This window comes from Cimex lectularius, unplaced genomic scaffold (genome assembly GCF_000648675.2).
Source record: "Cimex lectularius strain Harlan isolate CLEC.00 unplaced genomic scaffold, Clec_2.1 scaffold211, whole genome shotgun sequence".
Lineage (NCBI taxonomy): Eukaryota > Metazoa > Arthropoda > Insecta > Hemiptera > Cimicidae > Cimex > Cimex lectularius.
The window spans coordinates 14,080-38,537 of NW_019392909.1; the positions used below are offsets into that span (position 1 = coordinate 14,080).

General features: G+C 34.1%; 1 protein-coding gene across 1 annotated transcript in view; it reads left to right on the forward strand.

The window, feature by feature from the left end:
- Positions 1 to 1,631: 1,631 nt before the first annotated feature.
- LOC106665047 (neutral ceramidase) overlaps positions 1,632 to 24,458 on the forward strand; it is a 58,813-nt gene continuing 35,986 nt past the window's right edge. The window contains exons 1-6 of the mRNA XM_024229265.1: positions 1,632 to 1,753; positions 3,453 to 3,596; positions 13,544 to 13,720; positions 19,663 to 19,790; positions 19,853 to 20,054; positions 20,111 to 20,320. Of these exons, the coding sequence (XP_024085033.1) occupies positions 1,643 to 1,753; positions 3,453 to 3,596; positions 13,544 to 13,720; positions 19,663 to 19,790; positions 19,853 to 20,054; positions 20,111 to 20,320 (972 nt within the window). The 5' untranslated portion in view covers positions 1,632 to 1,642. The remainder of the gene's footprint in view (positions 1,754 to 3,452; positions 3,597 to 13,543; positions 13,721 to 19,662; positions 19,791 to 19,852; positions 20,055 to 20,110; positions 20,321 to 24,458) is intronic.

A 24,458-nucleotide genomic window follows, 5' to 3' on the forward strand; every position in this document is an offset into this window, starting at 1 on the left:
TTTTTGCTACTCTTGGCTTTGACCTTAGAAGAGAAAGATAAATAACAAATTGAAATATATACAAAAATCTACTAGTAGCCACTTTCACATTTTTTCAAGTTTCAGATTAGATAGTTTACTTTTCAGTTTTTAAACCAATAAACGTCGTTAATTGAATCTATATAATTGTATAGTCTGCTGCACTCTAAGGTAAAAAATGAAAAATAAAAAGCAATTCCTTACAGATTTTATTAATTTATTATTTGAACACCAAATAAAATTATTTTGCGAAATGCATGGAATTGCATGGAACAAATTATTTCCACCTGACCAGAGTAATTTAGGGAAATAAGACGTCTATCTCACTCTGTCAGTTTTTATAAATGGAACAAATAAACGTGTAAGCTTGAAATATAAAAGAGATTAACAAATTCGCAAACAGATAAAATTCCAGAAGTGCTTCTTGATTTCGAACTAGTCAGTTACAAACCAATTCCATACGAAATCGGTAAATTGAAGTACTCTTAATTGAAAATAATTTTACGGTCGGATTAAAGCTAGGTTCAAATTATTGAATTATATTTTATGACCCTTTTCTTGTATCATAGGTACGTCTACATGCAGATTTAATTAACTGGATTATTCAGTAGGCTTAGGCTTATTTGGTACTCAAAGGCTTCTTACAACAGATTGTATACATTAGCGTTCGCAGAATTGGAAAATATTTTGCCAATGCAATGACTTTTCCTTCTACATTTTCCTCCATGGAAATAACCCATATTTATTCATGGATTTATTTTAACGGCATGTAATAGAGTATGATTTTGGGCAAAAAAATTGTTATAATTGGATTCTGCATCATTACTACTGATTTTATTAGGTTACTTAGGCACTTTCCAAAAGAAGTTTTTTCCTTTGATTATTTTAATTTCGCAGTATATTTAACTTCGGAGCTTTTTCAACTCCTTTCTAATGATTTGTTCTATAAATTTTATTTATTTCAAACCTCTCTTAAAGAAAAACTTGGTGTATGTGTTTTCATAATTAATTTGTACTGTTTCCATCAACCGCCTACGATAATGTTTGTTTTGTGTAATCCAGAACATATAATGTGTGGTTTTCCTTGTTTCTACTTTCAACGTAAATTAGGGTTCATTAATTAATAAATTAACATTTGCTTGGGTTTTCACTTTTTTAGTTCTTGACGTTATTTTTTAAAAATTGAAGTGATGGTTGAGACTAGTCGTCTATACAATTTGTAACACTTTTTCGTACTTCAGAGAGTATACTTAATTAATTGTTATAAATTCTGGGATGGCAATAAAAATGTTTGAATCACGTTGCCGAAATCAAGATTAATGTCGTTAAGTTAAAAAAATTAACGTTGACCTAAAAACATTGAAAAAAAGAAATAAAAATTACAATTGCAAGTCCATTTACTTGATGAAAGGTGAAAGAGTCACTTTGCTTGATTTAATGTTAATTTCATGATAATTTCATTTTATTTTTTCATTCAATGTGTGTAAAGAAATTCATTTCCTCATTTTCTCGTTTGTTTCTGATGTACGTTGATAAAAACATTTTCATTCAGGAACAACATAGAGTTGAGAACATTTTTTTATTTTTATTTTAATTATTTTATTGTAAATTATTTGTTCTAGGTATGGCATTGTTCGCTTTTGTCATTTTAAGCGCCCTATCAATAGGATGCCATTCTTACAAAATAGGCATTGGGATTGCCGATATCACCGGGCCTCCAGCTGAAGTCGCCTTTGTAAGTATTTTATATTAAAAATTCATGCAGAATATTTACAAGTGGAACAGATTTCCCAAGTGAAATGATTTTACCAACATAATGTAATGTGAGAGAATACTCTTCCAATTCCATTTCTGTTTCTTCCAATATTAAACGGAGGAATTGTTATATGAGGCCATTCCGGCGTTGTTTTTGCGAAATTAGATTTTCGGTTAATCCTTTTTAGACAGCCACCTTTTAAGTAAACCAACAGCTCAAAATCCGATTAAAACAGATTTCATGGTGTTCTCATCAAGCACAACGTAAACTGATGTTCCTGTTCATCTCATTGAAAATTCCTGCTGGTTAAAATATTATTAGCAAGCGGATTGATTTTTCAATATATCTTTGCAAACTTTATCAAAATTCATGACGAAAAAGACGACCGTCCTTAAATCTTTATAAATTTATGGTTGATTCATAATTGAAACGGAAGGGTAAAGGGGAATGTGTATGTATGTGTGTTTGTGTGTGTGTGTGTGTGAGAGAGAGAGAGAGAGAGAGAGAGAGAGAGAGAGAGAGAGAGAGATTTGAGAGTGGCAGAGTTCAATGATTTATTTATTTACATTCAGACTACTGATAGATAAAGCTAGTGAAAGAAAAAATGAAAGACAATTTTTTTTTTTTAAATTTAATTTATTTATTTGTTACCTATACAGAATTGTATACTATACAAATATGTACACATGCATGAAATATCACACAGCACAACACTAGCACTAATGCCAGCACTGCACCGGTAGGCCACATGCTTTGAGGAGCTTGAGGAAAGACAAATAAGTAGCAAAGTGTAGAAAGTGAGGGTTGAGAGAGTTGTAGAGAGAAAAAGAGAGAAAGAGAGTAAGAAAGTAAGAGAGAGATGAAAGGGAGAGAGTAAGAAAGAAAGAGCGAGAGAGAAAGAGAAAGAGAGTGAGAGAGGGTGAGAGAGAGGAGAGTGAGTGGGTGTGCGAGCAAGGAAATCATATTTCTGGGTTTATTGATCAGTTAATATAGTCTGACATTACTATATTAATTATTAATATATTAATAGATATTAAAACACAACATTAAACAAACTTTTTTCTTTTAATAAAAAAGTCTACCACGGTCTCATGATCGTAAAAATGCAATACTGTTGAGGCTCCCAACAAAGTAGGAAAACAGGCTGAAAATTTGGATGGCTGATTTTGAGAAAATTGGTTACAGGAAGGTTTTCTAATAAATGTGAAAATACCAGGACAGAACTTTTTGACTGAGGGTCGTTTAGCTTGAAAATGTTCATTCAAAAGAAAATGTTGAATCGTGTCACCAACTTATTTACAAAGTACTTTTTTCACATTCACTTTATTCATTAATCTCTTTTTGTGGTTGAGAAAATTAGTTCATGATTATAATTGAACACACCTGTTATTTATTGTCATTATTTAAATTTTCTCATAAGAACAACGTTTAAAAACTTAGGGAAAATTACTAGTTTAAAATACCTAAAACCTTTTTAAACTACTAATTAGCAGCAGGAATCGAAGTAGAAATAATATTTGTATTGTTACATGTTTGTTACACTTTTTATTGGTTTGGAAGAGTAAAATTATTATTATTTTTTTATTATTTATAGTGAATTAAGTAAGTTTTCCTTTTATGTAGAATTTTGCAAGATGTAATCTATTACTTTTCCTATTTGAAATTTTTTATTTTTCAGATGGGTTATGCCCACCCAGATCAAAAGGGACAAGGACTTCACCTTCGGCAGTTCGCGCGTTCTTACATCATCGACGACGGCCAGACGAGAATGGTCTTCGTCAGTGCTGATTGCGGAATGATTGGAACATACTTAAGAAAAGAGGTATTTTCTATAATCCCTTATTTCAAAACGGAAAAGGTCGTCATCGGCATTATGATCATTTTCTGAATCCAACTTGTACCTGTAATCCACAATTCTCAGGGTTATACGGATGATAATGTAAATCGTAATCTAAGAGGTAGAGTCATGGCTAAATAGACAATATCTCCGCTATATTACTTGGAGGGTTGCCTTTACACCCCTTCCGTTTGCTTGACACGAAACTTCAAACAATTGGTATCGATTTAACGACGCCGGGTTTAATGTAAAGGCCGGAGAAGTCTGGGAACGTCGGTTTTCCCACAAATTAATTAAATTAGTTAATTGTTAATTTGACTTACCAGTATCGTGTTTTGATTTTGTCTATTTTTGGTCGAATTATAAAAAACGAAGGTCGTTTATTACAGGTAGCAAGCCGTTACTAGCTATTCCATTACAAAATTAAAAGAAAAGCAAAATGCTGAATCTGAAGTTATCATATACATTATATATTTATGCATATAGAAAGAACAGTTTTAGTCAAAAACTCCTTTACGGTACGTGTTTGAATTTACTCTCATATCTTTTTATAGTGATTACTGATTTCTGATTTATGTAATCTGCACATGAATTAAATGCATACACGAGGACAGTCTTCGGTCTTATCCGTGCATCCGCCGAGGTTGGGCTCCAGGGGCTATCAGCAGCTAGGTCATTCAGCACCTAACATAATTAGTGGAAACTTGAAAAATGAGCTGAAACGCGACATTCAATAGAAGTTTTGAATCATGTTTAAAAAAATACGGAAGGTATTTTGGAGTTAAACCAGAAAATGGTTAATGTTGTTCCACCACGGTCGAATCTACTAATCTGGCAGTGACACCATCTATTATTAAACTTACATTTAATGTAATTATTAGACCGAAAAAAGAGCAGACTAGTGTGGAGACAAAAAATATGATGAAGAAACATTTCGATCCTCGTCAATTAAAAATTGGTGTTGATGGTGTGAAAAACCGATCTAATGGCGGAGTCATAATAGATTGTGCTGTTAGATATGACATTGAGATACTTATAACGGAATAAATAAATATAAGCATGTAGTAACAATTTAAGAGCTGATAAAATAAAAAAACCATTACGTAGTTAACAAATATGTTACATTCTGGAGAAGATTAACGTTGATAGTGCTTTGAAAACCATTAGTGGTTGATCACATCCACAGCCAGGTGCTGTAATTGTAACTATTTTAATCACAAATCTTGGTTAGTGGAANCTAATTAATCTATAGCAGCTGGTTAGTGCTTTAGCCTTGACCTCAATGTGTAGAGGTAGAGGTGTAGTGTTTGTTAAAAGCATATATACGATAGAATTCTCCATCGCAGAATGGATCCAAACAAAACAAAAGGCGAAGTGTACAAACTCTAGCGGCGCTAGACATAGTAAACTTATAATGAAACAACCCTCACCAAGATTGGCAAAAGCATTGCTGCAATTGGAGAGGAGCAACCTCAGAGGAGTGGTAGGACTACTAAGCGGCCACTGGCATCTGAGAAAACATCTACACAACATGGGTATATACAACGATGATCCCATTTGCAGATTTTGCAATGAGGTGGAGGAAACCTCCACCCATAACTTCTAACTTCTTAACTAAGGAAGTAGGAAGGTACGTACAATAAGCTTCCTTTTATCCTTTTTACCATACCATACCATATTTTGTAACGAAATAAATAAAAATAAATGTGTAGCAAAAATCTAAGAGATGATAAAATAAAAAATCCAATACCTAGTTAACAAATATGTTACATTCTGGAGGAGAGTACTGTTGGCAGTGCTTTGGAAACCATTAGATAATTAGGCGATTATACACGATATCGATACTTTAGGTTTAAAGTATATCTGGAAAAACGAAAATGGAGATAAATTTTTAATTTTAGAAATAATCCCATCCTTACGTAAACAGATGCTGGCTAGAAATTTGAAGTGTGTTGGAATAATTGTAAGGTGGTTGATCACATCCACAGTCAGGTGCTGTAATTGCAACTATTTTCATCACAACACTTCACAGTGTAACCACTTGTAAACTCGATGTGTACAGTTCCAAACATAATAACAATATTGTAAAGCCACCAAATGGAAACTGTCCCAACTGCGCACAATTTAACAGAAATGCAGCAATGCAAACCAGACTCAGTAGTAAATATGCCTAACTAGCCTGACCTATGTACACTATGTAAATAAAAAGAAAAACAATATAGATTATGCTTCATAACAGTAGTAATATATTTCTGAACGAACAGTCGTTCTGTCCAAATAAATCTTCAAAGATCTCACAGAGAATGCTCATGACAGTCTTGAAAATTTCATTAACCATCTTTATATTGACATTGTGCAAAGGTAGGATAGGCCTTACACGTTTGTTGTTTTTATTGCCGCGTTCCTCCATCATTACCGAATTTAAAAAGAGGTACTTGTATAATATTGATGCTATGCTATGCGCCCAATCAAATGAGGGCTGACTAATGGTAGAACGAAGGGTTGGTAACTCCCGTAGTTCGGTCAACCTCGCATGGCCTATCTTCGATCGGGTGAGAATGGCTCTCCTTCTACGAGTCAGATTCTCCGAGGTCACCTATCCATATGACTCTTGTAACTATACAGGGTGTCTTTTTTAGATGGCCCGGCTGAATTTCACTTGGACCAACGACCAATGACGGTATTTAAAAAAAATGTGTATAATATAGTTTAGTCTAGTTTCAAATTTTTTACTTTTTTGTAAAAAGATTGTACAGGTTCACCTCAGGCCCTGACAAAGTTATGGCAAAAAGTAAAAAATCACAAAAAAACAACAACAACAACAGTGATTTGGTTTGCTATTTATTAATCACATTTCATGTTCGAACTGCCTGCCTTGAATAAAGATGCAGATTTGCTCTTTGTAACCACTCTTAACCGTGCTCATAGAGTCAGGGGAGATGCATTGAGAAGCATTTTAATTGCTGCAGTTCTTCAAATGAGGATGCGGATGAGGAGGTTGTGATTGGCGTAGACACTGTCTTTTAAATGGCCTCACAGAAAATAGTCAAGTGGAGTTAAATCGGGTGACCGAGGAGACCAACAGATCGGGCCATGATGTCCTCCTATCCAGGAAATAACAATTAAAGTAAAGTCTCACCCCTCTCATCTGCAAAGAATTGTGTGCGGAGCATCCATCAACCTAAAGAATAATTCTTTGTCGTTGTTGCAGAGGGACTTCATCTAACAGTGTTGGTAAAACCTCCCTAAAAAATTGAGGAACTGAGCACCATTTAAATTGTTTTCGTAAAAATAAGGCCTAATTAATTTATTTCCGAGAAGTCCACACCAAACGTTGATACTATGAATCAACTGATATGACAAGAGTATAAAATTATCGGATTTTGCTCTGCCCACGTTTGAAAATTCCAACTGTTTAGGATGCTATTAGAGATGAACTTGGATTAATCTGTCCATAGAATATACGGATGAACGTTTTCTTCGGCCTCCTAAATCGACATTGGTGCAAGGAATGCTAGACACCTGTCATAAACAGAGTTTCGAAGTCCCTGGACAAGATGAGAGCGACACGGCTTAAAATTGTAAGTCAGGAGTACATCTCTGATTTTTATTTTTGACAAACCTAAAAACATTCAAACATTTCGGAGAGAGGAATTCGAATTTTCGCGAGCATTCAGTAAAATATTCAGCTCCTCGTCGAAATTACGCTCCCCGTTTCTTGATAATGGAACAGCTGATCCTTATCTCCTCATATTGCGATCAACACGAATAAACGTTTTGTGGTTTACGCTGGGGCTATCGGGAAATTTCAGGGAGTACAACTCGACTGCACGACACGCAATACCGCCATAATCAATAAAACGGTCGTACATATCAACTCGCTGTTGATCGGAAAAACGTGCTCTTCGGTCATTTTGTATGGAATAAAAAATGTAACTAATAGGTGCTACTGTACAATTTATGCGTGGTGTTTAGTGACCGTTGGTTAATGATTATTCGGAGATAGTGAGATGCGTTCTAGTGTGACGTAGGTTTTAGAAAAAGATTTTCTTTATCGTGCCATCGATCTTTATTGAGATCTTCAGAGCTCAAAGAGTTTGTTTTCCGTGTAGGTGGGTCATTCTTGGGTGTCGTGTTGAGGGCATATGTAAAATTTATTTTCTTCCAGAAATTAAGATTTGCTCTCATAAAGCAAATTTGACATAACGTAAACAATAAAAGCAATTAATATTTACTCTATTGAAGATACAAATAAATTAATGGACACTGTATATTTTTGTTACGAAAACTACTTTTTCCACCCATCCAAACAAATTTTTCAATTTTCATTTTAATATCATTAAATTATTGTTACAAAAATTCTCTCGAATGAGAAAACTATATTTCTTACTGGCACGACGTCAGGGTTATAAGAAGGGTAAAACGCGTTCCCTTTTCACATATGCAAATCGAATTGGCGGGTGATTGTGGCACAGGGCTCCGGTTGATTAAAGAAAAGTTTACCCTACTGCGTAATATTTTTCATATTTCATAATTTTGAAACCATCTTTTTCAAAGTCTCTGGCTTGTTCCTTAATATTAATTGTAAATATGATATTGTCTAGATATCCGAGTTTTCTCAAACAACACCCTGATGATTATGTCAAGTTGTTTGAAACCCTTGTCAGATAACCCGAGTTCGGAAGTATACTAATCCCGGCTTACACAGGAGTATTTCAGGGCCATCGAATACTGAAGGCGCATCTGACCGATTGAACCTTCATTTTGCACTTCACAAATTGCATGCGCCTTGGTAATTCTTTTTGTCCGATAAAGTCCCAGGATGTGAGGACGATATGTTCCTTGTGACATTAATGATTGCAGATGCAGTAAGAGTACATAATTGATTAAGAATTAGTATAATTAGTAATAAGGTAACAAACACGTCATTTATCCATTACTTTTTGGCCAGTGGAAATAATATTTGTCATTCAGCAAACAACCTGTGCTATGTAAAATAATTTTTTTGATATAATGTTGTTTGTATATATACATTGTCCTTAAATATGATGAATTTAATTCTTATTAGCGAGTCGATTACACGTACAAATAAAAGTCTCATCAAATGAATTCTAGAAATATTCACGAACACTCTGGATCAAGTTATGGTCTTGATGAAGAAAGTAAAGTTAGTTGTTACTGCCGAGTTTTTGACCTAAGGTCATCATCAGGGCAAAACAATCTTAAATATGTGTACACATGGAAATATTAAGTTTTTTTTGAGGCGATCTCAATTTTTCTTGAAGACTCAGTCCTAACATTGCCAAGGTCTGTTGCAGTCAATCTGTAGACATATATAACATTGTTTTGATGATGACCTTTAAATAGGTCGAAAGCTCGCTAGAATGTTAGTGAGTGAAAAAGTGGTCGATACGTTTAATACTGAAAAGCTAGAAATATTCAAATATATGCATGCATTTGACATATTCATCACTTTCAAAAATATGCTAATGGGAAATTCAAATAACCATTGAATTTTTTTCAATATTGAACTACGTCAATAATTTGGAGTGTCGTCGATAATGAGCTGTCAATAATCTTCACAATGTTTGTTAAAATGATTAACTTTAAGTGTGGATCAATATAAATAATCAATCGAGTTTTTAATGATTATGTAATAAAGGTGAGTTCGTTTTCCAAATTTAACAGTCGTTTAGATGATGAGTTTTATCTCCAAGATATTGCTGTTATCATTACAGATTTAATTATTGTAACTTGGCGCAATTAGCAACTGTCGTCGTTTTTATTCATTTCTAACAGTTCTCGTAAATTAAATTTAAATTCACTAGTTTTCCTTGACTAATTAATATCTAGCTAAACTAGCTTGACCAATTAATATCTTTCAATTAATTAAGTTTTTAGTTGAGATAAAAAAGTCAGTGTCACGAGCGGGATTCGAACCCACGATCTTCGGCTAGATGCGCCGCTACTATACCACCTGAGCTCTGACACCGACTTTTTCATCTCACCTACAAACCTAATTGTTACATTTAAAACTAAATCCGGTATATTTATTTAAAAGATCGAAAAGCCGAAAAGAATGTGGTCATTCGGTTACATTGAGTAATTATTCCAGTGCCATGACTGCGTTAGAATCATTAACGCCTGCAAAATTTATGGGGGGGGGGAAACGAGTCGGCTGTACTTTATTTACAAACTGTTAAATTTGTCAATCAGCCCTGCCCGTTCTTCCGTGTAATTAAGAGTAGTAAATAGGCGTGAAGTCAACTGACAACAAGTCCAACCTAGTTCGACCAAAGCTAGGTCAGATTTAAACATTATCCTTTGTTTTTCAACCTGCACACATTTAAAAGCCACGGATTAAAACGGGTTGTTTTAACAATTATAATTAACTTAAATCTAAAGATTAGGCTTTGATTTTATAAAGTACAAATCACGTGTACAACGATTGTTTTATAAATCTGCGTATTTTTATATTAATTTTATATCACTGCTGCACCTTTGCCAACAGAGAGATTATTATTAATTACAACGAAAATCCGTTTTGGAATAAAAATGTTGAGGTAATCTATTCAAGCTTGGAAGTTATAAACTGTCTATTCAAAATTCCAACTGCCGGGAAATTCTCAATACAAATTGACAATACAAGGTTGATACAAATACAAGCTTGATCCTTCAATGTGCTGTTTAATGCCCTCTTGGTTGATTAAGTTGGATTTGTAGTTAATTTAGATCTGGAATCAATTAAGAACGCCGCACTAACCAGGAGGTTCTGTTTTTCTCAGAGAACAGGATAACTACAGATTTGTACGTCATTTTTAACACTCCTTTTCGAACATTGATAAACAAAAAATGGTAATTAAAATATGCCATATTTATTCCACTCGTTGACATATATTCAAAAATAATAACTTACCCAAAACTGCTTGCAAATTATATTGTGATTGTGTCTTAGATAAAATTATAATGCTTTTTATTTTTCAAGAGATTAATTGATACTTAATATACAGAATAATAATAATAATAATAATCCATTATATTTCGTGGTCCGATTTACAAAATAACTTCTTTCAATTAATTAATCTTTATGTTCATTTGTCGCCGAGAATCGAATCCTGATTACACGAATTTGAAAAATGGCAAAAAGGAGAGAAAGTTCGAAAGGTATGTTGAGATGGGAAGTTGGTGTGCGAGTGGATCGAACTCACGATAGCTCAAGTGGTGGAGTAGCGGCGTATTTTGCTGAAGGTCTTGGGTTCGAATCCCCCTCGCGACACTAGCTTTTTCATTTCTACCAATACCTTACGTAAAGATTAATTAATAATAAAATAACCGTGGAAGTTTAAAACTATTTTGTTTGCAAATTACAAAAATAAAAATAAATGCATCTTTAGTTAATTTAATAGTATTTAATTGTAACATTTAACTGAACGAATTTGTACAATATATGCCAAAATTCAAAAATTGATTCTGATACCAATAATGTAAAGTCTCTGCGATGTTTACGATTATATTGAAACGTTATGAAAATATATTACGTAATATAGGTTAATTTAAATAACCTGAGGTTTTATCACACTGATATTTTCTCTCCTCACCAATTTCAAGTCCGTTTACTTAGCACAAAACCTATGGTACAACGTACTTTAAATTATCTAGAATGCTCAGTAATCCAAAAGGGCGAGGTCCGGAATCTATAAACCAAAGTTTGAATTACAGTTTATTACTTTGCGTTGGCGAGAACATTTATGTGATTTACACAAAGATGAAAATCTTTTCGTGAAGAATAGCACTCACGCTAAACTTTAGACAAGTTAAATAAACTCTTAGAATTTATAGTCTTACGAGTAATTGACCTTTTTCTCGATCAAGTATCCCCGGAATCGAGGAGTTTATTCTTAATGTTCTTAAAATGTAATAAATATATTTAATATGATAATACTTATCGTAAATAGAGTAACATAATATTTAACACATTGGGTAAGTTTTAACTGCAGTTTGCCATATATTTTTTTACTGGAACCTTTTTCTGAAAAATCCCGAGACACGTAATTTTTTATTTTTTGTCTCGCTTCTTATTAGCCAAAAAATTTTGATCTACTAAATATTCAGGATGACGTGATACGGATACGAACTTAACAATTTCATAGAGCAAGATACGGATAAACGAAACCTTCTCCAATTTCTTCATCCCAGAACCAATGTATCATTTTAATTAATAGTAAATTAATTGCTCATGGTACTGTAAGAAAAATTGATCAACAATTTCATGAAACAACATCGATTAACTGTGATGAAGCTCATTAAAACCTGATGCAGCCTGGAGCAAATTTCTGCCCACAATACAAACTTAAAGAATTTTTAACTTTAACAAACAAAAATGGATTTGAAGACGCTAAAGCTTTTGAATAATTAAAAACAAGAGTGAAATGTTTTAATACACGTTTAACAATTATTTTAAAATATCCTAAAGTTTAATTTTTACGTTCTTCAACTTACTATGCATATCCTAAAAGTACCTCGTACAGTACAAGAAAAATTGGAGATGATTCTGATGTTGGTAAAACTGAACCGAAATTTGCACCAGGCTTTAATGTGCTACATCCAGACGGTCCGTTTGAGGTATTTGCTGAAAATTTTTCCTTTTTTCACGAAAGATTAATTTAGTATCAATTAAAATGATAAATAAATTAATGAACCTCTCATAGAAGACAGTTTGGTCAAATTTTTCTGAGTTAGGGAGTCTGTTGAGTTGTGTAAAAGTTGACCTCGTCTTAATGGTTTTCCTACAAATACAGCAAAAATGCTGAGCATAACATTCTGGAGAATGTATTGAAAGTGTTTAATGATATATTTGAAACTGGTAGATTGCCATCGAGTTGTAGAGAGTCGATCATTTTTGACTTCTTTAAGAAAGGCAATCGTAATGGAGTGGCTTATTACAGAGATGTATCATTTAACAATATTTTTAGAAAATCATACGCTGGTCTTTTATTGAACAGTTATCAGTTTGGGCTAACCAAGGTGGGCTTAGGGAATTTCTAGCCGGATTTACATCCAATTATTCAATCGTGGATAATCTATTAGCTGTAACAAATTTAATTAAAATAAAGTTCAATGTAAGGATGTACTGTATTATTTTATATTAACTAAAGAATAAATCGGACACCCCGACGATCCTCCCCATCATGGTTGTCGATTTTAATGTTATTTTCCCGTTTGTGAAAAGATTTAATATTGTATGTGTATGTAATAAAAAAAACCAGTATAATGTTAGTAAATAAATATAATTGGTACTTATAATGACATATCTATACTTTTTATGTATGGTTAATTATATTGAACTCAAATTTTCCATTGAATTGAATGAATTCATTAATGATGTTATCGTTGAGCAGGTTTCATGTGTAACCGTGCTTTAACTATTAGGATGACTCCTTTCATTAGAGCCTGTCTATATGAATCCAGTGTTGTATTTGTAGGGCAAACGTATAAACATATGAGAATTATTAAGTACATACTGAGAAACATTGTTCGAGGAGAGGACGTCACCGCTGCTGTTAGCTTAGCAAGAACTAAGAAGCTAAGCAACCTGATGATGCCTAATTTTCAGAACTAATGTCTTATTAATGTTTTAAAAATTACTATGTTATAATTGTCTGAATTTTGTTGCCTCAATTCGATTTTTAAACAAATAAACAAGCCTAAATCGATTAGCCCTTTCTGAATTAATAGACGTTAATTCAAATTAAGAATGTTTACTTATGAAAGCTGAAAGTAGGAATAACGAGAAAGAAAAATAGTAATAAGGAGATTGGAAATTAATTGAAGAGGCCTATTTTTTGTGTGCAACTACCTATGGAACATAATCATTAATCCTAAGTAGAAAAATCTGTTGGAAATAATCAACTAATTTTGTTTTATGTTTGCAGGTCATCAAAAGATTGAAGAATGACTACAAAAATTTGTACACGGAGGGCAACGTCATGATCAGCGGGACGCACACACACTCAACGCCAGGTGGATTCCTAATGGATGTTATTTTCGACTTAAACACATATGGATTTGTGAGGGATACTTTCGAAGCCTACGCAAACGGAATTACGAGGGTAAGTTTATATAATTCAAATTAAAATTGATCATTGATGAGTTGGCCGAGCATAACGAATTTACGCAGCCATTTATGTTTAGTTTTATAATTATGAAACTCAATACTGGTTTATTTGGGCGTCGGTGGCCGCAACCATTTATTCTTTGACACGGCGCTCATCACTGTAAGGTTCGAATCCAGCGGCCCTGCATTCGAATCCAAATGCTTAGAAATGGGATTTTTTTAAAAAACACCGATACCCCGAGGGTTGAATATGGCCTCTGTTGTTGAAACCCTCGAGTTGATGTGAGTTGTCATGTAAAATTTACATGCCACAAAAATACATGTTAAAGTGTTATGCTTAGGCTTGCATCATAGAATTACTTATAATACCCATTTTAGTCTTGACAAACAATTTTATAATTGATAAAATACCTTTATTTGTGTATCAGCAATAGTAGAAAGTTTTAGGCAGTATTATTGTAATTTATAATCAATAAATTATGAAAAAGAATTGGAAAATAAATGTTTGGACAAAAACTGTGTTGATTTTCCGTTCAATCCGCCAGTTCAATTTCAACCAAAACCGCAATAGTTGCTTGGTGAACTAATATCGGCCGATTTGTATATGAAAGTCTTAAAACTTAATTGTTTTGGCTGTTCAACCGTTGAATTGAAAGTTTATTTAAATAAATTTAAAAAGCACTATTTTTTCTAAAACCACATAAATAACATTCAAATGTAGCATAGCTAAAATTAAATTTTTTGTTTCTTGTAAATGAAGCTCTATCATATTTCATACTAGTATTTCAGCTAGTAATGCAGGTAGTACACAAAAAACATTTTGTTGTGTGCTGAAGATGAATAGCATGTTAGTAAACATATATTTTTAAGATTTCTAAAAAACATCTTAAACAAAAAAATCCGTAAATCATGTTTTAATATCTCTTTATTAGTTGGGATTTTAAAAATGAAACATTAAAATTGTTCCAATAATTATAGCCCATTATGACAACTAAGCAAATATGGATTAATTAAAATTGTTTTGTCCAACAGTCATCCAACCTACATAATTTATAAATTTTCAAAAAAGCCAATCATCGTTCCATCCTCTTATGAATAGGGATTTAAAACGGTTTTATAATCATAATTATATTATAATTTGGGACTGATTTCGGTGAAATTTGTAATGAAAATAGTTACTAATAAACGCTTTACTGACAAAGGCATTGATATTTTTTTAATTGAGTCCAAGTCTTGGATTAAAAGTCATACGTAATGACTAGATGTAAAACATATACACAGAGTATTGTAAAATGTGTGTAGTGTGTAAGTAGTGAGAAAAGGTTTGTATATGTGCCAGGAGCACTTGCCTAAACAACAACTGCAGTGATATCACACGAAAAAATACAACCCTCATCATACCCCATGGAGTCATGTCTCAGCACACTCCATCAGGTGCGCCAGTAGCACATTGTGCTAGCAGCACCTGCTCCATAACCATACTTTTCTCACTACTTACAGTTATAATAGCATGAAGTTTCAGATAAATATTAATTATTAATTTTTCTTTCAATTATCTCTAGGAATAGTCGCAAATAGATGGTAATCACTAAATATTTATACGTATTTACAACTTTAATACATTCACCGTCTATCTTTCTGTTCTTCCCAAATTGTCCTCCTTTCTCAACATGACTGTTTTGGTTACAAATATTAACTAACCCGTCTTGCGAAACCCCAGGATCAGGAGCAATGATCCTGATAGTGCACAACACAAATAATATTGCCGCAATACTTGTTCAAACTCCAAAAAGTTGTAGACGATAGATACCATCTAGAGACCAGCAACTCGGAAATATTATTTGGATTTTGTCTTAAAAGGTATTCCAGTAATTTTCCCCTTAGGAAGTGGGCTATGGCTCGGAAGATGGGTTAGTCAAGAAGGAGTAAGTTCTGAATGATTGGATGAGTAGATACAAGCTCGATTCGAATGTTTAAAAACGATTTATGTTTTTATATTGGAAAGTATTAGTCGGGAGTTGTATTGTTTATAATAACCGTGTGTTTGCAAAACGAGGAAGCAGTTGACAAAACGCCATTCCTCGAAAAAACACAAAAAGTGAGGTGATAGTGGCTCTTATTGAAAATGACTTCGTCTTGCGACATGTAAAGCAGGATGACTTCTTTTTTCCACTCACGCTGGAATGATTCGTTTCTAAAGTCGTTCATTTTGCATTTTTAACCTGATATGTTTCCAGGCAACTCAACAATTTATTAACCCTACTAAATGCTATTTTTACTTTTCCTAACTTGTGCAAATAGTTATTCATACTTGATTGCACTTGGATTGATTGTTTACGAATACTTTTTAATAAAGTTAAAAACGATATAGCCCGAAAACAATGGTTGGAAGGAAGTACGGAAAGACCTGAAGTTATACTCGGGTGGCCGACTGCTGCGAAGAACTGAACTTTGCTTTAGAGGTTAGAGGATCGACTCCGGAATTCATTTAATGGTGCAAGATTAGGCCACGCGGTCACAGGTGCCCAAAGTGTAACTACCCTTGTTTGCTTGTGGCATCAAATAATTCGTTCAGACGGATTTATGAAGTTATTGTCAGTTACGTTTGTGCCAGCGTAGGAAATGATACAAATATGGGATCTGGCATTTATGCCTAAGAGGTATTCCAACAACAGTTTGAAGAAAAGGAAAGTGGTCTTTGGTACAGCATTCTGATGATAGAATATAAGAGAAATTCCCTTTCATAAAATTTGAAGCTAATTTCCTTTCACCACTGTACAATTATTCACTCAGCAGCAATTTAATTATAATGAAAAACGAGCTGGACACACACATTGCTGAACTCTCATCCATTATTTCAATTTTAATATAACTTATGGCTTCATTCTCCCTTTACATATTATATTAATTGCACTAAAAGAATAGCTCGAGAGAATAGAAAAATTTGAGATAGCGTGGTGAAAGAACTGTTTTTTCTTTATCTGACACTACCAAATAATACTCAATCGAATGACCACAATAACAAAATACTTTGTAACACAAGCACACACAAAATTATACCTTCTTTTTCCCAGAGGGAACAGGAAAAACGTTTCATATTTGAGAGATATAAAAATTGAAGGAGAAAACTCCTTCAGTCAAAATTTAAGGAATGACAGGGAATGGAGCGCTGGCATCTTGATGGCAGGTTACCATCGAGTATGGCTATATCTCTTTGATTAAAAAATAAATTTTAAATAAAAGTCGCTTGTTTTAAATATTAAAATACATTTAATTTGACGTTTTCAAAAGGTCATGGTATTGAATCAGTTATATGTAGATTTTAAAAACTTCCGCTAATTTTCTTAATGAAAAAATATGTTTTCCTTCTAATCATTCTATGTCAGGAAAGGGCTTAAAATGACCATTGTCTAAGTTTCAATCATATTTGTCGAAAATTATTTTTTTTCTACAGAGAAACATTAACCATTACATAATTAAATGTAATAAATAATTTTAGATGTCTCGAAGAATATTGATGTCGGTTTGCAGTATTTTTGATGTTTTAAAAAGAAAGTTTACAGAAGATTTGTTGAAAATAGTTGACATATTAATCAGAATTGTTTTTGTTGTGTAGCATTTCAAGTTTTGAAAATTAAATGTTTTAAATATACAATTTTATTGTGAGGCATCATTTTTAACATACACTGTTTTCTCAAATTACTTTCTTAGCCAAAGATAATATTAACAGTTTTTTACATCCAAGATTTAACAATTACATAACTTACTTAACAATTCGACAAGACCCACATTAAGATGGAAAACCGTTCTTCGAAAAAAAACCACAAATATACCCTCAAATATAACCAGGTCTCTACCTGATTATATTATATTTGCAGCATTAGTTTATGTTAAGAGGCTTATCTCGTATTTGGTTAATATAAATTACATTAATAAATCATGAGTAATATTCTAGTAATTATTTATCTGCAGAACCCCAATGATTTTTTTCAGCTGACAAAGTTACTGTTGTGACTTTATGATAATCGTAGGTACTACAATAATTCAAACAGATACTGATATTTGATATTAGTTTTTCAAACTTTGCAATGTTTTATAAAAGTTTAAAGTTTCATGTTGTTTAGTTTCTATTAGATTTTTCTGAGGATAAACATGTCTACATTCCTTTTTGGTTATAGCCTTGTAGAAACGTAAAAATGTTAAATAAGGCTGAAAATAACAGACTTGATTTTTTTTAGTTGTCATCAATTTTTAAACGGTTTAAGTAAATAATAGATTTCAATTTACCCGAACTGAATACCCAGCGGCACTCGAAGCGTGAATAGGTTTCGCGTAGGAAGGAATTTAACAGACGAATTATTTCGGACAACGAATTCGAACAATATTCTAAAAACTATTTCTGAACTTATAAGACTTAAAATTGAAGTTCTCTACCTCTTTGTAACTGAAGATTCGTCCAAACGTGGATTTTATCGCATTTCTTACTCCGGACTGTCAAACATAATATGTGACAATTAATTAATCTTTTTATGTAAGGTTTTGGTCGGAATGAAAAAGTTAGTGTCACGATCTGGATTCGAATTGAAATTTCAACCAATACCTTACATAAAAAGATGCGGGAATAGGTTTCGCATAGGAAGGAATTTAACAGACGAATTCTTTCGGACAAAGATACACTCTGAATACATGAAATTAGCAATTTTCTTCATACTACTATTTATTGTCGTTATTATAAATCTTTTCGTCTTGTAAATTTTAATGGAATGTTTAACAATATGGCGTCCTTGTCAGACCGTACTGTGTGTCAGAATGTGGAATTTTTACTCAAACATTTAATATGACCATTATACATTTTCACATAGGGCATTAAATATAATCATTATATTTAGTAGTCTGATTGACCAAATTACTTTTTTCAATTAATTAATCTTTTTATGTATGGTTTTGGTTGAAATGAAAAAGCTAGTGTAACGAGCGGGATTCGAATTGAAATTTCAACCAAGACCTTACATAAAAAAATTAATTGAAAGAAGTAATTTTTTCAATCAGACCACTAAATATAATGAATTTAATAAGTAAAACGAAGTATATCTTTACTAAAAGATGTCCGTGGCCACTTCATATGTCGCCGAGAATCGAATCCTGATTACACGACATTTGAAAAATGGCAAAAAGAAGGGAAAATTCGAAAGGTTGTAGGTTGAGATGGGGGTTGGTGTCCGGGTGGATCAAAGTTATGGTAGCTCAAGTGGGTGGGGCACCAGCGTATTTAGCGGAAGGTCGTGGGTTCGAATCCCGCTCGTGTCACTAGCTATTTTATTTCAACCAAGACCTTGCATAAAAAGATTAATTTGTAAGATTAAATACAACAATAATAATATTAAAAAATTAAGAAGATTGGAAGATGGAGGCATTAGAAAAATGTGACTGCGCCAGATTATATTATACATACCTATTCACTAGTTTTCGTGGTCCGCTTGACCAATTAATATCTTTCAATGAATTAAGGTTTTTAGTTGAGATAAAAAAGTCAATGTCACGAGCGGGATTCGAACCCACGACCTTCGGCTAGATACGCCGCTGCTCTGCCTCCTGAGCAATCGTGATCCACTCGGACACCAACTTTCCCTCCTTTTTGCCATTTTTCAAATTCAAAAGATGGGGTTGCGATGGGAAGTTGGTGTCCGAGTGGATCGAAGTCACGATAGCTCAGGTGGTAGAGCAGCACCGAAAGTCGTGGGTTTGAATCCCACTCGTGCCATTGACTTTTTTATCTCAACTAAAAACCTTAATTAATTGAAAGATACATACCTATTATATTTTTTTTACTACTTACCATATTTTTTTATCACTTTACTAACGTAATTTATATGTTAAACATTATCGAAATTAAACTCCTCAGATATTTGCTATTTGATTTTATACAATCTTTTCCAGAGTATTTCCAGGGCCCACAGCCGTCTCACTGAAGGAAAAATCTTCGTCACTAGGGGCGAAGTTTTCAATGCGAATATCAACAGAAGTCCGACGGCTTACCTGCAGAACCCTGCAGACGAAAGGGCAAGGTGATATGATAAAATTTCCTCTATCTCAATTCATAGTCATTTTTGTTTTTATTTTATTCTAGATATACGTATGATGTTGACAAGACATTTACACAACTCAAGTTTATGAGCAAAAACAAGCCCATCGGCGTTATCACGTGGTTCGCCGTTCATCCGACTAGTATGAACAACACCAATAAGCTCGTCTCGAGCGACAACGTCGGCTATGCTTCCGTTCTCTTCGAACAGAGGATAAACAAGAAGTTCACGAAGTTCATCGGCAAGGTTTGTTCTCATGATCGGCCTATTTTTTGAAACTTAACATTTTTAACTTTTTACAGGGTCCATTTGTCGCAGCTTTCGCATCCACCAACCTCGGCGACGTCTCGCCTAATATAAAGGGGCCCAAATGCCAAAAGTCCGGACTCCCATGCGATGCTCAGACCTCCACCTGCAAAGACAAAACGGACAGCTGCATCGCATCCGGCCCTGGGAAGGACATGTTCGAAAGCACTTCGATCATTGCTAACAGGATAGTGGAGAGGGCCTGGGTGAGTTCACCTTCTATGTACTTCTTTTAAAACTTGGAACGTTACTTATAGTTTTATCAACAAATTGAAAAAAATCGCTAGTCCGACAATAGCGAATAATGCTTTCCTCCTACTTTTTTATGTACTCAAACACAAAATAAGTCCTCTCACCAAAACAATGAAAATACTGGACGTATTTTGTTATTTATTTCGAAGTACTAGTTTCATCGTTGTATTAATTACAACACACTTATTAAATTAAAAGAGACCAGAAATTAATGAGTTTTAAAACATTTATTTAACTATGATGGTTTGAAAGAAAATTAACCAAAACACAGGAAAATCATTTCGTGATAGAATAAATTTAACTAACAATTTAATACCTGGTTTTGCTCTTAATAACGCATTGAGATGAAGCGTTCTAGGAATTCATGAGTTTTAATAACTGAAGTTAAATAAATATGTTGTAATTAAATACATACGTAGTTTGAAATAAACAATAAAATACGAGGGTCCAGTTTTTCGTCTTTGAGTGTATTTCAATGTATATTCATTATCAGTTGATTATTATATAATGTTCTTTTTTATGTACAAATATGCTCTTTTATTATACTTCTGGCAAGATTTTTGCACTGGGTTGGTGCAAAATTAATCCGAGTTTTGAAAATTTGTTTTATTTTCGCAGGTACTAGTCATGCAAACAAAGCTAAATCCTCAAATCTTATTTATGGATTATAATAAATACTTTTAGCAGTCATAGCTTTTATACAAATCATTTTAGTTTACGTTGAATTTTATAAGAGTAAGGACCTGAGAAAGTAAATAGGACTAAACTAGATTTAAACTTGGGTGAAGTGTGACCCAAACCGCACGTAACACCAATACAGTTTGGGGGGGGGGAGGTAAGCACTTTTACAGCGATGATTTCATAGATTTCTTCTTGGAGATTTCGATCTCGAAGACAGGGAAGTTGGCGATAGGCCTTCCGTTGTGGATGACGACCAACTCAAAACGTTGATAGAAGAGCCAACACGGGAAATTGCGGAAGAGCTTACTGATGACCACTCAACCTTATTTACCATCTGGAGCAAATTGGTGAAGTAGGGAAGCTCGAACTAACCGAAGCCCAAACAAATCCACGCTTTGAATTTTACACGCCTCTGCTGTTGCGCCACCAAATTGATCCATTTCGCGATCGAATCATTACGTGCGATGAGAAATGGAATCTGTTCGATAAGGAGGCGTACAAGTCAGCAGTTGGACAAGGATGAAGCGTCAAAACATTTCTCGAAACCTAATCTGCACCCATAAAAAGTTGTGGTGACTTTTTTCTTGTGTATTGCTGGGGTGTTCACTGTATTCCTAAATTATGGTGAAACTATCACTCAGTAGAGAAATATTGCCATGAAATTGATAAAATGCACGGGAAACTGCAACGTCTTTTGGTTAAACGGTAAGGGGAAGATTCTTCTTCGCGATAAGGCCAGGCCACATGTCGCATTGCCAACCCTGCGAATACTTAAGAACTTCGGATATGAAACCTTACCGCACTCTACATATTCACCCGAATTCTCGCCTACAGACTTCCACTTTTTTAGACATTTTGATAAATTCTTGAGAGATAACATTTTTAGAGAAGCAACGCCTTCCAAGGCTTTATTGTGAGTCGAAATAAAGATTTTTATGTCAGCGGAATAAAAGCGTTATTACACGTTGGCAAAGATGTATAGATTGTGATGGAAAATATTCTGAACAAATTTTCTTTATTTTATAAAAATTAAAAACAGTTTTGTATTCCTTTTCAACCTTCCTACAGTATATCTACACCTGCCCAATATTATGAAATTTATCCGTGGGACGGCGGGTGATGATTGGACGGACCTGTAAATTGGTCGTTATTAATCATCCTAGGCTGAAAATAGTGAAATGCGACTGACTACCCAAAAAACAATGATAGCCAGATAGAAATGATCGGCTAATACTAAAAAAAGCTTTAAAAAACGTCGACGCAATTTTATATTAAAGAAAACAAATATTTTGCTTCATTTTTCTATCGAAGTTAACGATGCTATTTATAGTCGTTATGATATTTCTAATGAATTTTGCTGAACCTTATTGTAAGATAGTTTAGCTTAGATTTTGGACTAAAACTTTATCTTTTCCCTAGGCATGTTTTATTTATTTACGTTGTTTCATATTTATTGTCAAAAGATAACTAGATCTAAAGTTTCTTATTAGGAAGTACAATTTTATTGTTGTCTTACGTATTCTCTTAAATCAACGTATTATTGTATTTCTTCTTGTTCTTCAAGTGCCATGTCCTCGTAGAACGTTGGCGATTAGTAGTAGCCTGAACTGGTTTCGATCCAAAGCTATTCTAAATAGTTCAGCTGTGTTCACTGCGGACCATTGGTTTAAGTTCTTAAGCCAGAATGTTTTTCAACGCCCTCGGCCACGCGTCCTATCTATTTTTCCTTGAAGCATAACCTGCAGCAGATGATATTTCTCATTGCGCATTATGTGTCCAAAATATTGTAATTTTCGTCCCTTTATGGTATTGAGGATTTCTAGTTTTTTATTCATGCGATGTAATACAGTTACTACTATACACATTAGTGACGCTGGCTGTCCAAGGTATCTTCAGAATTCGTCTGTACGTCCACAATTCGAATGCTTCCAGCTTCCAGCATAATTGTCTGTTAGGGTCCAAGTTTCAACCCCATAGAGAAGTATACTGAATACATAGGATCGAAGTATTGTACGAAGCCTGATAGATAAGTCCCGGTTTGTCAAAACTTTCCTCATTTTCTGGAAGGAATTTCTAGCTTGTTCATTCTACAACGGATTTCGCATGCAGGGTTCCAGTTATCCTTGACATAGCACCCCAAGTATTTATAGATGATACTCTCTCAATTATCGTCATTATTATAATATTTGGAATGACTAATTTTGATCAAACTCATTTCGTATGTTTATCTACTCGATGCATAGGAATAATACGGGAAACATAAAAACTTTAAAAAGCGTTCGCATATATATGGAATAAATTTTCTTTATTTTATAAAAATTTTCAAAACCTGCATTAATTTGCACCAGCCCAATAGGTCGCCTGACTATTTTGCAATTTTATTGTTTATTACGTATGATATATCGTTTATTATGTACAACCTGAGGTAACTACGAGAGGTAAGCAAGCAAAGAAACCAGAAGACAAAATATGAGAGAGAATCAGTGACAAAGGTGCACGGAAAAATTATAATTTTTCATACAAGGTTGCTATGACAACTCAATGTTTGTCGGTCCATAAATAATATACAGGGTGTTCGGCTACTCGTGTTACAAACTTTACCCGCAGATTTTACATTGAAAATGGAACCAAAAGTCCTAATTAACTATGGCCCGAATCTCAACAGTTTCAGAGTTATTTCACTTTTTCTGATTTTTTAAGAATTCACGATTTTGCTTCAAATAAACAATGATAACTACAAAACTAAAAGGTTTTGGACAAATTCGTTGAGACCATTGAAAAGTACGCTAAATTTCCGATAAGATGTGATCAATACTAAATTTATAAACATTAGTAATGACCTCTGTCTTTACCATTCTGGTAAAGATCTAACGGAGGTCGGCGGGGTGATGCAGTCGGCGATCAACGCTGTGGCTGCAAGGGCTGAGGAAGCCGGCTTTGCCTTCTCCTCGTCTAAGACCGTGGGCGTCCACTTCTGCAGACTGAGGAGGGCTCATAGCCCACCTCGTCTCTGCCTGGGGGGCGCGCCGGTTCGATACGTGGAGAGGGTGCGGCTCCTCGGCCTCATATTCGATGAAAAGTTAAGGTGGCAGTCACATATCGAAGCTGTCGAAGTCCGCTGCAGAAAAATCCTCGGACTCTTAAAGCATATTGGTCACTTCAGGTGGGGAGCGAACAGGGAGACCTTGCTGAAAGTATTTGAAGCGTTGCTTTGCTCGAGATTGTTTTACGGGTGTATGGCCTATTCCTCGGCCCGAAAGACGCTCCTTTTGCGGCTCGACAGGCTCTACTATCAGGGTCTTGAGCCGTATCGGGTGCGTTTAGAACTAGCCCCCTGGCCAAGCCGGGCAACCCCTTGACGGGCACGATCTTGCAGAATGATTATAGCCAAGTATACGAGCGACTTCGAAT